General features: G+C 37.6%; 1 protein-coding gene across 2 annotated transcripts in view; it reads left to right on the top strand.

Annotated features, from left to right (window-relative positions):
• Positions 1–613: 613 nt before the first annotated feature.
• ANTXR2 (ANTXR cell adhesion molecule 2) overlaps positions 614–15,985 on the top strand; it is a 143,783-nt gene continuing 128,411 nt past the window's right edge. The window contains exons 1-3 of one of the 2 annotated variants that reach the window (XM_090266720.1): positions 614–1,098; positions 1,731–1,802; positions 3,884–3,955. In XM_090266720.1, coding sequence (XP_090122846.1) covers positions 947–1,098; positions 1,731–1,802; positions 3,884–3,955 — 296 coding nt within the window. In that variant the 5' untranslated portion in view covers positions 614–946. The remainder of the gene's footprint in view (positions 1,099–1,730; positions 1,803–3,883; positions 3,956–15,985) is intronic. The other variant, XM_090266719.1, reaches the window with a different exon arrangement.

Consider the following 15,985-nt stretch of genomic DNA (forward strand, 5'->3'; position numbering starts at 1 on the left):
TTGTGGTAGTGGGGGCGGGTGGGGCGAAGTAAGGAGGCTACCACTTCCCGTGCAATTGCTAGTTTTTGGTCTTTGATCTCTCAGCCACACAGCTGCTGAAACAGGCCAGGCCTGTAGGCTATATGGATATGTTTAGTTTCTACAGGACATTTGTTTTTCTAAACTCCTCCTCTTTCCAAAATTTGGCAAGCGCTAGTCATTTTCAACTCGGCATCCACCCACAAGTGTGCCGGCTTCAGATCAGGCCCCGCCCACACTTAGAGAGGACTTGGCCGGATCAGGCTCCTGGCTTTGGTTGGAGTGGCTAATCCCAGCCGCTAGCCCAGAGCCCGCTCAGCCTCCTCCCCTAAAGGGGACCGCCCCGCTGCGCTGTGCCAGAGCCCAGCACAAGGGGAAAAGTTTGGAGCGCCTAGGGGAGTTGGGCCGCCGGGGGAAGGGAACCGGAGGACAGGGACCTCCGCTCCAAGTTTGCGCGGCTCTCGCCGCGTCCCGGGGGCGCCTGCCCCGCAGCGCCCTGCAGCAGCCGGACTTCAGCCCACCCGGAGGAATGGGGCTCTTGGTCCGGGTCCGAGGAGGGCGCTAGCGGCTCGGCTAGAGGCCGGGAAGGAACTTCTTTTGCGAGCTGTCGCCGTGGGCCCCCCCTTGTCTGCAGGAACTCTCCGGAATCCAGTGGGGAAGGACTGGATCGCTCTTCAATTGGGATTCGTCAAGAGTTCCGGCGGCAGCTGCGGCGGTGGTTGCGGAGTCTCCCTTTGTCCTCCTAGGACCTCCCTCCCACCCTTTCTTCCTCCCTCTGACAGTGGGTTCCGCTGACCCAGGCCCCGGCGCCCTAGCCGCTCGCTGTCTCCCACCCAGGGTCCCTGGTAACTCCTACCGCCGTAGCGTCCCACTGAGTCGAGCCGAGGGGGCTGCGATCAGGACGGAGTCGCAGGCCCCTGGCCGCAGGATGGTGGCGCGTCTGTCCGTAGCCCGCGGTCCCGGGAGCTGGCTGGTCCCCGGGCTGTGGCTGCTGGCGCTCAGTGGACCCGGGGGGCTGCTGAGCGCCCAGGAGCAGCCCTCCTGCAGAGGAGCCTTTGATCTCTACTTCGTCCTGGACAAGTGAGTGCCGGAGGGAGGTCCAGTGTCTTCTGTTGCGGGAGGCGTTGGATGAGCTGTGGCTGGGGAAGCTGAGACGCGTACGCGCCCCGGGTAGGGGGTGTTAGAAATTTGTTGATGGGTGCCCTGTTGCTGTCTCTGTGTATAAGGCAAGCGCTTTCTGATCATTGTCGCTGGGGTTTGTGATAGGAGCCCCGAGGTGCTCAGCTGTCAGGGGTAGTTACTGCTTGCCAGTCAAGGGCTCTTGAGAAATGGGAGTGCAGCAGCTGGGGATACCCTTCTGTGTTTGTGTCCCTGGGACCCGGACAAGACTGTTTCTCAGCCTCTGTCCTCACTGCGTCTGGGTGGCGGAAGTTTGCCTGATTTTATCCTAGGAAATGCCTAGGGTTCACAGACCCTGTGTGGTTTGCATTTCCTGCGCAGGAAGGCTGTGTTTATTTTAAAGGGCTGGGATCCTACTCCAAACAATTAGCAGACAGGTGGTCCCCGAAGCTGGGTTGACTTTCTTGATTCTTGTAGCACCTAAGTTTCAGTTACTGATATTGTTACTTTGCATCTTGAAGAGGTCAGGGTATCCACAAGTACATGTTTTTTTTTTTTCTTTTTTTCTGATCAGTTCAATTTCATTTTCTCAGGTCTGGGAGTGTGGCAAATAACTGGATTGAAATTTACAGTTTTGTCCAGCAACTTACGGAGCGATTTGTGAGGTATTTCTCCCACTTTACTTTCTAGCCACTGGAGTTTGAGGTGGAGAGGAGTAGACCAAAATGTAGGGTATCTCTTGTTTGAGACCCTTTGCAGGAAAAGCCTTCACTGAAATGTTGATTTGAAAGTGCCTCAAGATCATTATCACACACATGCTATTAGTGGGACAGAGCTTCAATTGTTGAGGGCTTATTTAATCTGGATCCCAGAAACTTGGCTCAGGCTCTGGGGAAGCATCTTCAAATACTATTCCAAATGTCTTTCCTTTTTGAATTTTCATCTGTATTAAATTTCAGTTATGCTTTCTCATAATTTGCCACATTAAAAATATTTATGCTAATAGTATCCGTAATATATTTTACTTTCCATACAAAGCTTAGCATTGTGGAGGTCCTCATTTAAAAAAAAGTGTTGGTAAACTTCAAATGAACATGTGTTAATAACTACTACCAGAAAAGGCACTTGTGTGTGTGTTTAAAGAAATGACTTGTGTTTACACAATGTGTGGGTGTGTGGCTGGTTTAAGATTTAACTGTTCTATATGTGCAATAAGCCTTACTGGGAAAGACTGGTGTTATTTTTTTTTTTCTCCTATAAAAAGCATAACTACTATGAAATCCAGCTTACTCTCTTATTTAGAGGTAACTAGGAATTAGTGGCATCCCTATTTAAAATTAGCTCTAAGACACCAGGCTTTTGAGGCTTTTTCCCCCTCATTTTTCTTTTTTAGAGAAAAATGCAATGAGCAAATGCAACTTTATCAAGATAATGGAAGGGACACAAAAAAGAGCTGTATCATTAAATATTGCTTCTTTCAGTCTTGTTAGCCCAAATGTTGTCTGTAAAACAGTCTTGGATGATCAAAACATTTTGAAAGTCATGTTGCAAGTAACTTCAACAATCTGTAGAGGCCTAGGCAATCCTTGCTTTCATTTATTGGCAGCAGTAAACTTATCCCTATAAAAATGTATGCTTGTCCATGTTCAATCATCAGTCTTCTGTTTAAGAAGCTAAATATGACACTCTCATTTCTAGACAGGGTCTGAGGTAAAACTGCCTAGGAAAGAAAAATAAACAGGGCTCCATGTCCTTAAATGTCAAAGGCAGAAGAGATAGTTGTTTGTAAATTTTCTGAATTAACCCAAGAGTGTGCAGAGAGTATTACAGATTTTGATCAAAAGCAATGGATCATTTCAGTACAACATTTTCAGGAAATGGAGCTCTTATTTGGCCTGGTTTGCAAGTTGTCATTCTGTAATACACAGTTTTCTGACTCAAGTTTGGTTGCTTGGTTACTAAAAATACATTGTAGAAGTGAATATGGGGTGACTGCTAAAGATACTGACTTTCAACATATACAGTAAACCCTTGAGAGATCATTCTGATATTCAGTTTATAGATCTTAGTTTTATATCTTCAGTTTTCAATCTTAGTAATAGTTGCGTAGAGTGTCTTAGATATAAGAACCACTCTGTGATATAAATATCTGAAGTTTAAAAGACGCAGCTAACTGGGGCAACTGTTGACAGGTGGAAATGTGATGCTTGGGACTTGAAAAATTGAAAATGCCTAATCAAAATGGGAAGATTTGTTGGTCTCTTTCACATTGTCCAGAGCACTTTTTACGTATTCTTGCTTCAGGATAACTTTTGTATGAATTCATATCATAGTTGTAATTAAATCAGACTGGCTACTCTATAGTCCTAAATATTGCTAGCAATAATCATTCTGCAGTGTGTGGTCTCCTTCAAGGAGATGAGGCAAAACATTAAGTAGTTTCTACCAAAAAAAAAAAAAAAAAAAATTGCATTGGCCTATAATTCATCTTTCTAGTTAGCCTCTCCCTAAATGGCCCTGTGGGTTATGGAGGAGTGCCTGAGTGCTGAGAAGCACTGACTAAATCCAAAATGACTTATGCAGTAATGTTAAGCAGAGTTAGTGTATCTACTTAGAGGGCTCCGTTTAAAAGAAGCCTGGACCATTCATTGAGACCAATTTTAAATGAGACTCCCTAGCTGTACATCTGTATTGTATCGATATTTCTTTAAAAAATGTTTTAACTGCCTCTCTTCTTATTTTGCAGCCCTCAGATGAGATTATCGTTCATTGTGTTTTCTTCTCAAGCAACCATTATTTTGCCATTAACTGGAGACAGGTTAGTGCATTATCATTTCACTGCAGGCTTTTAGTAGAGACTAATCTTAAAAGAATGATTGATATTCCAAGTGGTGATTCAGGCCTCTCGGTGGAATCAAGCAAATGCACAGGCAATTGTGTTTTCTTCACTAATAGAGGGGAAAGGAGGTATGAGTAATATAAAAGAGCAGATAATCTGAAAATCAATATCATTCATACTGGCTGTGGAATGTACAATGAAACCCAGAATTCTGCCTTAGTTGAGTTGTATATTTACTACTTCCCACCTTTTCCCTTCTCTGTTACTGTAAATAGCTCTGTTTCTTTCTTTAAAAATGGCTGCTTTCCATGGGATCCGTTTTGTTTACTAGATTCTGATTTCCATAGTGACGGGAGATTTTCTTCTTCATTTTTATATCTACTTTATTTATCACAAAGTATGCAAGATAGTTCTTATCAATTCTTATTGAATTAATGAATGGGTTAGCATTATTTTGAAATTAAATTTCTCCAAATTGTAGTTTTAGCAGGGGAGGCTGGTATACTTTATTTTACATATGTGGATTTCTTAAGAGTTATGTTTGAATACAGGTTTCTTTTATAAATTTATTTTTCATCTTTAAATATGTCAAAAATGCTTAATATTTACAAAGATTCAGGGAGAGAACTTCTATAAACTTTTAATTTATCTGTGTTTCTTGTGTTACTTTTCCTGGAGAGGGAATCTCTCTGTAGATGGGATGTCCAGCTTACAACCTCAGTCTTCTTATTAATACTTCCCTTCCATAATTTTTAATGCATATCTGGATGCCTTCAAGGGCCAGAGCAATAGTACTTCCTAATAACCCATATACAGCAGCTTTCAATACCCAATGATATAACAGTCCTTGCCTTCATGAAAAGAAATATTCCCCACTGCCCTGCTTAATTTCCCCCCCAAAAAAGGCTTTGAATCCAGCCTATCATCAGTCAAGAAGTGAGAACAATGTTAACATTTACAGAGTGCATATATAGAGAAAAGCATTTAGTATAAGGCCAGGCACATAGTAGACTCTCAGTAATTGTCACCTGCATATGCTGTGCCAGGTTCTCTGTTAGACACTAGACATATGGGTCCTCCAGCACTTCGAAGATGAAGTGCAGTCACTGGTTGACAAGACTGGTATTGCTTAGACATGTATAAAAAAGTTTAAATCGTTAATCTAAATTAGAGATTCTCGTCTTATGATTGGTTGAATCTAATAGGGGAGAGGTTGGGATGGGTGAGGGGGCAGCATAATGTTGCTGTTAAGAGTCAACCAATTTCTAGCCACATGGTCATTGATGAGATAAACTTTTTAGGCCTTTTTCCCCATCTGTATACTATTGACAGCAATGATGATGATAACAATACCTACCTCATAAAAGTTTTGTAAGAATTGAAGTTAATGAATGAGAAGAATGTAAGACAGAGTCTGGCACATATGTATGCAAAGATGAAAGCTTTGCTGTTGTTGTTAGCTGGAGCTAGGGAATATGTGGTATTTTAATGACCAGGGAGGTATAAAGAGAGTATTGTCCTATTTGAAAGGATTTATAATATTCCAGGCAGAATTTTAATAGTGCGACTAGCAACTTATTTTATATGTGGTTTGCTTGCCTATCTCTTTAATTAGAAATACATTCAGTTTTAACGAATTGCACTATTTGTGGCATGTCGGTTTAGTTTGGGATGGCAGAAAATACACTATGAATTCCAGTTTTGTTACTTACTGATTTGGAGACTTGGGTCAAAGTATCTACTCAGTGTGCTACTTTTTATATGTATGAACTGCAGACATAAACCATCAAGTTTTCTTAAGAGAGATGTTATGAAGATCAAAATAAAACAATATATAGAAAAGTACTTTGTATACCACAGAACAGTCTCACTAAAGGATACTATTTTCTGCTCCTAGTTGTTCTTATGCTAAAATTATTGAATTAAATCAGTAACTTTTAAAATTCCTATGGTCCTTTATATTTGGATATAGGGTCATTTTTCAAATTGTGTGTAGAAACAGTTTGCATATTTAGATCAAGATCACTGAACAGATGTTTCCACAACTATTGTGGGTCTTTGTTTCAAAGTCTAGAAATTGGTATTCTAGATGTCACCTTTCTTGATGTCACACTGACAAACAGATATGAGTACAGGAGAAGCGCAAAAGTTAAGTACAGCAGGTTTCACAATTTTGGTTCTAGTATTCATAACTCTTCTGTACCTTGGTAAATATGAGAAGTACTTCTTTTGTGTTTCTTAGAGTATTGCTAAATATTTTCAGTAGAGATGAAGCAAGATTGGAAGGCAGTATGTCCTTACGGTAGGTCTACTGTTAGGTAGGTCTCTGTTAGTGTTTCATCGTAGTGTCTAGTACTACGTTAATGCATGAAGAGAATAATACTCATGGCAAAAAATGATGTTATATATTTTATATACTCATTTAAAGATTTTGTTCTTTTAAATATTTCAGTTTGAAAGACTCCCTTCTTTTCTTTTGTCCTCATGACTTTTATCCTCCATATATCTGTTAGTCCATTTTTCCTCCTACCTACCTACTACCTGCTTGCCTTCCTTATAAGATGTCTTGAGTGTTTTGGTGTCTGAGGGTAACACAAAGATGTATAATCTAGTATGTGTGAGAGTAAGGGAGTGCACATACACATAAATAATTGAGGGCTGTATGAAAGAATCAGGTAAGAAAAAGTGCTGAGTTTTTTTTTTCTTTTTAATATGGAAATGTTAAACCTCTCTATTATTAGAGAATTTGAAACTGGGCTATGTTAAAAAGATATTTTTAGTTATTATGATGCATAATTGAGGATAGTGGATTATGCTCAGTTCTGTTTAATATGGTCTTAATGATATAAAAGTGATTTAGTTGAAATCCTTTAGTGAGCAATTATTATGTGCTAGGCAGTATGCAAAATGCTTTCCATTCATCACTTCATTTAATTCTCATATCAACTCCATGTAATACATACTATTATTATCTCAACCTTACAAATGAGGAAACTGAAGCTACAAAAGGTAATGTAGCTTGTCCAAGGATACTTAGTTAATAAGTGGCGAGCAGCATATTAGCCAGAATTGGCTCTTAATGTATAAAGTAGATCATGCCACTTGCATGCTTAATATAGTCTAATGGCTTAGAATGGGAGCACATGTCTCCCAGTGGCCTAAAAGTCCTACTTGATTGCCTCGCCCAATCCTCTCACAACATCAGTTGCCACAGGTTAGCCCACTGGCCTTTGCATCCCTGAGAAGGCTAAGCTTCTTTCCATATTAGGAATTTTGCTCTTTCTCTGCCACAGATCTTGTTCTGGCTAGGTCATTCTTGTCATTTAGGCCTTATCACATGTGTCATCTCCTCTGAGAGGCTTTGCCTGACCATCAAGTCTAAAGGAATGCTGACCCTCCTCCTCAGAAATTTCTCACAATACTCTGGTTATCACTTTTTGAAATTGCTCTGTTAATTAATCAATTTATTTTCATCTCCATGACTGTAATGTAAATTGCATGAGAGCAGAGGGGTCTTCTTTGTCTTGTTCACCCATATATCTAACACCTAGAACAGAGCCTAGCACATAGTAAATTCTCAATAAATATTTGTTGAATGAATGAGTGAGTTTGACTCTGGAACCTTAGTTATTAACTGCAATAATGTATTTACTCTCCTTGAGAGATCATAAATGATGACATATTTGCTAATTTTCTCATTCCTACTCTTATAGATAAGTTATAAATATTTCCAACTCTTTTTGATATTTTTTCCCCAAATTGAAAAAGTTATATAATTGTTTGACCTGAACACAATGATCAGTTACTTAGGAAAAAATATTCCTGAGGCAAACTTGTTGGGAATTGAAGAGAAGTCATTTAAGTTTAGATAATATGCATATTTCTATTATTTGGAAGAATTTCTCCTAATTCTTTTTCATCTCAATTAAAAATTTACTTGTGTTAAAGTAATCCTTTTGAAAGTTGGTCACTTATAATAACTCATTCATTTTGCAGGGACATTTGACAGTATTTGTAAGTTTAGAACGTTCCTATTAGCAGTTCTACTTTTTGGGACTATGTCTTACTGAAATACCAGCACCAGTGTGAAAAGATAGGTATATGCAAAATTAGACATTGTTCATAATAGTGAAAAACTTTTCAATCTAAATGCCCATTAATTGATGATACTATAATTAGAATATATACATAGAATGGGATACTATGCAGTCATTTGAAGAAATGGAAAATTCATGTGTATTGATAGGAAAATATATCTAAGATATATTAATTGAGAAAAGGAAATTGCAGAACACTCTGTTAAGTATGATTTTATTTTAAAAAAATCAAAAATTGTAACCATCTTTATGGTGTGTGTGTGTGTTTGTGTGTGCTTGTGTGTGCGTGCGTGCACGCATGTGTGTGTGTGTGTGATTATAAAGGCATAGAAAAAAGTCTGGAAGATATACAATGAACTATTAACCATGTTATTGTCTTAGTAGTGAGATTCAAGGTGGGAAAAGCCTTCATGTTTTTAATTTAATTTCTATACATGTAGGTTATTCAATTTAATTTCAACAATAATATATTATGTAAATATTAAGTAAATGATTAAATTTAAAAGAAATGTTACTGACTTTTTCTGTAGCTAGTGATAGCTATCTTGAAATCAGAACAAATTCAGGGGTGGCAAGGAGTGAGCATTTGGAATAGAGCATATCCAGCTCTTACATTGGTGGGTCCTAAAGTCTCCGTGTTAAAATAAAAACACTAGGACTAGATCTTGGGTCAAATAGACATAGAATCTATATACTTACTAGCTGTGTGACCTTGGACAAGTTACCTTATCTCTTATTGCCCAATTTCCTTGCCTGTTAAATGGAGCTAATTATTCCTACTCTATAGCAATGTTGGGACAATAAATGCATATAATGCATGAGAAAACCTCCCTGCTGACGGGGTGGGAAGAAGGCTAAGGTTGAAATGGGATTTGGAGGTTATCAGTGGATACCATTACCATCATTTTCATCATGATGTGTCAGGTTTGTAACAGAAGTTAGAAGAAGTGATTTGCTCAAAGTGACAAAGCTAAATAGTTAGATCCAGACCTCACACCCAGGTCTGACTCCTGAGCATGAGCACTTAACGGCTGCACTGCCTGAGACTCTATGTTCCCCCTTCTCCAGTTTTCACAATTAGTCAGAATTTGTCATAATTCAAAGACATATTCATCCTCTAAATTTATTCTCTTAAAAATCGGTGATGTGGTGAGAGGAAGTGACTTTAGTTGGGTTTAAAAAAATTCCAACAGGGAAGTAGTTTTGGCCACACATCACGCAAATCCTGAGATGGCAGGGTATGGCAGCAGCTCAGGTTCTAGTCATGAATATGTTAATACTTACTTTCAACAAACTCTCACATTTGCTTGATGGGTATGTTCTAGAAAATTAAATACACTGTTTCTCATGCCTGTGGGGCAGTGGCACACTCAAGTGGTAAAACACAGGGGTCAATCTTTCATTAAGGCATGAAATGGGGAAATGGGATAAAAATTGACCAAATGCAGGAGTTCTGGACTTCAGGTGTGATCCATGTACCACACTTTGGTTAATGTCAACTACATTGGAGGAAAATCTCTCACAAAACACAGATTCTGTGGAGCATTTTATAAGAAGATATTTTTGAATCAGGACTGCTCCCTTTGGGTTCATTGGTTTGGACTCTGGACTGCAGAGACCTGGGCACATGTTGGCTTTAGAGTGACATATCACATAAACAAATAAGCAAGTTTTTATAAACAGTGATAGCTACACCTATTAGTCCCTAAGATAATAGAATATATTAGCTATATTTGTATTTAGAAAATGACCTTTCATTCTTTTGAAACCTATAAAAAATTTTGAAGTTCAAGAGCTAATAAGAGAACAAATAATTTTTTGCAGTTTATCCTTCATGCAATATGTAATATAGCAGTATATGATAACGCAATTAAGTAGATAATTGGAGTTGGTATGTTTGAATAAATGAACAGGTTTCTCCTTGTAAATTTTTTCTGTGTTTTTGTCAGCCTGATTAACATTGTGGTTTATGAATGGAAGGAGACAGTAAAAGTAGTAGATAAAGTTCATTGAGCCCATCTTCCTATGTAGCAGACATTTTGCTGAATGCTTTATATGCAGTAGTTCAGGTAAAGTGGATTTAAATTATTAGAAATTTTGTACAGATATAAATAGTATCTTGAGAACATCTTGAGGATTTTGTTTCTACTCTACTAAATTTTACTTCTAAGAGAAAAATTTATATTAAATAAATGGCTTATTATTATAAAATTCTTAGGAATTGCTATGTTTTGTTTGCAGTTCCTGATGTCCCTGCCTAATAATCTCTTAAGGGTAAATAACAGAACTAATCTATGGTATAAATACCTATACATTTATGCTTATACAGTTAATGAAATTGGCATTTGGTAACATAGATGTCTGAAGCTTTTAGCTTTTGTGGTAGATTGTCCTTTTGTGACCTCCAATGGAGCACGGAATACATACATACATATATATATTTGTATCTATGATTATATAAGTAATTGTATAATATATAAAAAGTGTATATATAAAATAAATATCCTTATTTAATTATATAATTTTAAACATCTGGGTTGCCCCTATTGCTTACTTTCATCAATACATTGCAGCATATGTAAACATGGATCTGTACCAGTTCCAGGTCTAAGTCTTAGTAAGGCATGGGAGTTTCCTTTTTTTGTGGTCTTGGTAGTCAGCTGCCATATAAAAACTGATGACTGTGAAACCACTGTGGTAGGAGGAAACCCAGCCGAGCCACACGGAAAAGAATAAAGACTCTGGCCAGCAGTCCTGGCTGAGCTTCTCGCAATAGCTAGCAATAGCACCAATATCAACTTCCCAACCATGTAATTGAGGTCACTTCTATGATTCCAGTCATTCTAGCTTCCCAGCTCACCCTAAGAAGTGTAAGAACTGCCCATTCAATGCACAGTATCATGAGAAACAATAAAACAGGTTTATAGCACTAATTTCTGGGTAGTTTATGATACAGCAGTAGCTAACCACAATAGAAATCGAGGCTAGAGTAGAAGCTGAATGACCTTGAAGAGATTGGTAGTAAAAACTGGAAGAGCAGTGACAGTGGTTCTGGAGGCTGAATCAGAGATGACCATTTCATGTAGTGGTAGAAAATCTGGAGGTAATGTGGAAAGTAGAAAACGTACATAATGCACTTGTGGATATAGCCAAGTAGATTTCCAAGAACAATGTTGAAGGTGTTGTTTGGGTTCTTCCAACTACCTATGTTGACATATGAGAAGTGTGAGATGAGCTGAAGAAGGAACGTTTTAGTTTTTAAATAAGATTTAGAGGAAATATAAAGAACCAGGACATGATGGATTTGAAAGTAAAATTCTCATCCCCAGTCTCCGTTGGCAAAAATATTCCCCCGATTAAAGAAATGGCCTTAGTTCAGCAGTCGAACGCAGATTGCTGCCAGTAAAATGTGGTGTTAAAAGAAAAATTAGATTAAGGGTTCAGTTGAAAGACTCTTTGTTATGATATCAGAAAGATTTAAGGTGATGTCTTGTAGACCATTTTATCCAGACAAAAAGGCTTATAAGAATCTAAAAAATGTTCCTCATAGATATGCTCCAGTAAACACAGGGCTTCTAAATCTTCTGGGTGTGTGTCTCACCTGACTTCCAGCCTGAAATAGAGAGGAGCCTCTTTTGAAGATACTTTGTGCCTGTGCTTTTGTCTAATAGAGTGAATTACAATTTGACACATAGGAATCTCACATAATTTTCAAAGGACTTTTATAAATGTGAATTAAAAGAGACAGAAACATTTCAAAATAAAATCAACTTCTGAGCCCTCAGCTTCCTATAAGCTGGAAGGAATCACACTTATTGGCTATTTCTTATGAAAAAACAAGGATGACTCAGAAAGTGGAGTCAAGAGCCACAAAGGTACACTCCCAGGAAGTAGGAGTGAGAATCAGAGAATTAGGAACATATGAAGCGATAAAATATCTGATACTTAGGGTACCAGTTTCTTTTTTTGGTTATTCAGTGATGCATGAGAAAACACCCCAAAACTTAGTGGCTTAAACAACAAATATAACAAATTAGACTGGTAATTTTGGCACTATCTTTAGATTCTAGTGCAACGAAAAACCCATCTCAGTAAATTTTGAATGACAGATGTCTTTTATTATTTGTTACTAGCCGCTCCCTCTCATTCCTCTTATTCTTTTGTATAAATTAAAATATTTATTTATTAACTTTGATATATTCTCTTATTATTTTAATAATGTTGCCATTACGTCCTTCTTGAGTTAAGTTACAATAGCTTGGCACATTTACCTCCATAATTTTGAATAGTATTATTAAATTCAAACTCTCAGGCACTTAAGAATTAACAATATGTCAAAATACTTTGAAAATACAGTGTGAGGATGGAAGTTTTATTTACTATAGATCACTTTATGATTTTCATGATTCTTTTTCCATATGAGAGAAATGCAGGACCAGGGATGCTACATAATTTACCTAAAGTCACAAAGACTAGTAAGTAAGTGTTAGAGCCAGGAACTGAGGCCAAGTCCCCATGCCTGAGCTGTATGTTGTACTCATCATTTGATGTGAAGTGACATAATGAAGGAATTGAGGGTAGATTGGCATATGACATGGTTTGGTCCCTGACATATTTGTCATGTGTAAGAGAATAATAACTAATATCTGTGTACCCAACTCTTTATAAGCATGAACTCATTTGATTTTCACAGCAGACTTATGGCGTTATCATTAGTGTTACTTTTAGGTATACATGAAGCAACTGAAGGACCTAAAGGTTAGATAACTTTCCCAGGCTCACATGCCTAGTAAGTGGAGGAGTAGTCTGGCTCCAGAGCCTGGTGTCTTATCTATTACGATGTCTGTCACCTCAAACCCAGCCTGCCACAATTTATACATTTTCTAGAAGAGCAACATAGCAGGTAAAGGAGAAAATATAGCAAAGAGAGTTTGTTTTGGGTGCTACTCACTTCCTTTTTCTTCTCTCTTTCTAATACTTCTTTTATCTAGGCATCCATTACTTACTGAATGTTCAAAGCTACCAAATAACATTACACTATAAATATCATAGTGGACACCTAATAAATATTTACAGACTGAGTGATTGAACCTCATTGGGGCAGGCATTATTATTTATGGAAACTGAGCTCCAGGAAATTAAATAACTGCTGATGGTTACATAATTTATTAGTTGTAGAACTAGAGTCTCAGTTCATCTCTGATTTACTCTAGTCCCTGAGTATTCCTACCTCATTATAAAGCTTCCCATATATGGTCATTCCTCCAGGAGCTTCTCCTCACCAAAGCTTCTATATAACACTCTTTTTCTTCTCTTTCCTTTTCCTCCTCCTTTCTGATCTCTATATTAAAAAATTTTAACTCTCAGTTTGCTGAGCGAGCTCTCCTTGGAATCAAGAGGAAAGTAAACTGGGTGAACAAAGTCCTACTAACCAGGGAATGACTAATGTCAACAAATAACACTAGTAGCTATAACTTACTCTGTACTTATTATGTGTCATTTAATACTCACAGTGGCCCCATAGGGCAGATATTTTCTTCCTTATTTTATAGATGAGGAAACAAAATAGGGCTTGGAATTAATCTATATTTTCTCTGCCTGTAAGTCATACCATTTCAGAAACTATTTTACAATTTAAAAGATTATCCTAGTCACTTAAAAACCCTTTCAACAGAAGGACTAACTGGCAAAATAGGTAAGGAAAACAATATTTCAACAACATGGAAAGGTTTTTAAAGTAGATCAGACCAGAGGTTCTTAGTTATAGCTTCACATTAGAATACTCTGGGGAGTTGCAAAAAAAATACCCAACTCTATCACAAAGCAAGTAAATGAAAATCTTTTCAGTTAGAGCCTAGAAGAGATTTTTTAAAAAGCCCTGTGAGTCCAGGGTACAGCCAGGGTGAATAACTACCCTGTACCTGTAGAGAATTATGAGGGAACAGTCAAGTTCTACATGTGAGTTGTTCTCACATCACCCTGTAGGATCCCAGTGTCAACGTGGTGTGTGTGTGCAACAGTTGTTTGTAGATTGATTGATTGAAATCTAGAAAATTAAGACTATATGCATTGAAAAGTTCAAGTACGATACAGATATATATTGTATAAATGTACATCTTTTGTCATAACTAGGAGGTACTTAATATTTTGCCTAATTGTGTTACTTGGGAAAGTCTGAATTCTCTGCCAAACCTTTTATTATGCCATTATTTATAAAAATATATCTTTATTTTAGTTATGATGTCATGAGCACCTTCCACAATCCAAAGTGTTGTAGTGTTGGGGAAAGCCCTTGATGTGGCTCAGTGCCTGGGAGCTGTAATTGCTGTATTTCCTTCCTTCCCATCCTTCTCTTGTCTTCTGATCCTTTCCCTTCCCTTTTATCTCTTCCTTTCCCTACCCAGAAGAGACATTTGAGAGATACTAATAGAGATGAAAGTGTTCATTTTATAGATTAAAAAATGAATCAGTGTTTTTTGTGTGTGTGTGTGCCCCTCACCCTTCAGTCCATGTAATTATAAAGAAGAAAGAGTTGATTATAGAGTTTGGTCCACCAACTCTCAACGGACACAAAAACAAAAAGTCAGAGGTTAAATATACCATTTTGTTTAAATTCTTCTTTCCAAAAAGTATTTGAAGCTGCACACAACATTTCAGAAGTAAAAATAAAAGTAAAGATCTTAGAAAAGATGGTGTAGCATTATGATAACCACAGGAGCTTAGCAGAATTTTGTGAGTGAGTAAGAAAAATATGCTGCGGACTCCCCCATAGCAGGAGAAGAAACAGTTTACATAATACAGTTAGCACAAAGGAGGAAGTGTACACTGATTACTCAGGGATGACAAGAAACTTCCACCCTGAGGCCTTACGGGGGATATTATGTGTCAGGATAGCAACATCCTTGACTAGAACTTCATAACAAATATCAAGTAGTTTCGTTATTTCTGTTCCTGGTAGTTGAAGAAATAATGTTAAAGCCCAACTCAATAAGGCTGATTTTCTAAGATGTTGGACTTGAGCTGATCTTTATAACATATCCATTTTTTCTTTGTTTATTTTTATCATTTCCTCCTTGCTTTCCATTAGAGAGTTCTTTAAGTCAAAATACAGATGAGTGAATTCCGTTTTTAACTGACATCATTTTGTTTTCCTTCAGTTAACTATTTACTGATAGAGAAATTTATAACATTTTTAGTTGCTTTAGATCCTTTGAAGGCCTGAGATCTTTTTTTTTTTTTCTTCTTTAAAGTGACATTTGTTGTTGGGGGAGAGGCTGACAGACTGTGTTGTCTGTCTGGAAGGTAGCAAGACTAGGACTCACGTGTGTTGACGTTATTGACGATGAGCCAGAAACACCTTTTCCTCCAATATCTATGCAGCTGCAAAGTTATGGTGGGATTTAGTGCAACTTAGAATATTATGGTGGCAAGCATGAATAGGGATAGAAAAGCAAGAGGTACTCTGTCTCTTCCAATGAAAAAAGCTGGCAGAGCCTTACCTTCCCAAAAGACTCTGAATTCCATGTTTGGCAACATTTTTGTTCTGTTTTGTTTTGTTTTGATTTTTGGGATTTTTTGTTTTTTGTTTTTGTTTTTTTTAGCTTAGAGTCTTCTGCTTTTGTTATCTGGTCCTCTGGAGTAATGATGCACTGAATCTGAACTGAATGGAGAAGGCGATTTTTGCTGTGAAAAATCTGTTTGTGTAAACTTGAATTTCAGTTGTCTTTCTCATTTTCTTTTTGGCAGCCAACATTAATGCTTGAGGACACACTGCCACTCATTTCCGGAAAGCACCAAATATTTCTTTTTTTTTCTGTGTTCAGACAAGATTAGTTTCAAGTTGTTTCTATAGATATTAAACATAAATATTTAGATAAAACACATTTATAAATTATATAATTTACTCCATCAT

This window comes from Furipterus horrens, unplaced genomic scaffold (genome assembly GCF_987537825.1).
Source record: "Furipterus horrens unplaced genomic scaffold, mFurHor1.1.pri manual_scaffold_2, whole genome shotgun sequence".
Taxonomy (NCBI): domain Eukaryota; kingdom Metazoa; phylum Chordata; class Mammalia; order Chiroptera; family Furipteridae; genus Furipterus; species Furipterus horrens.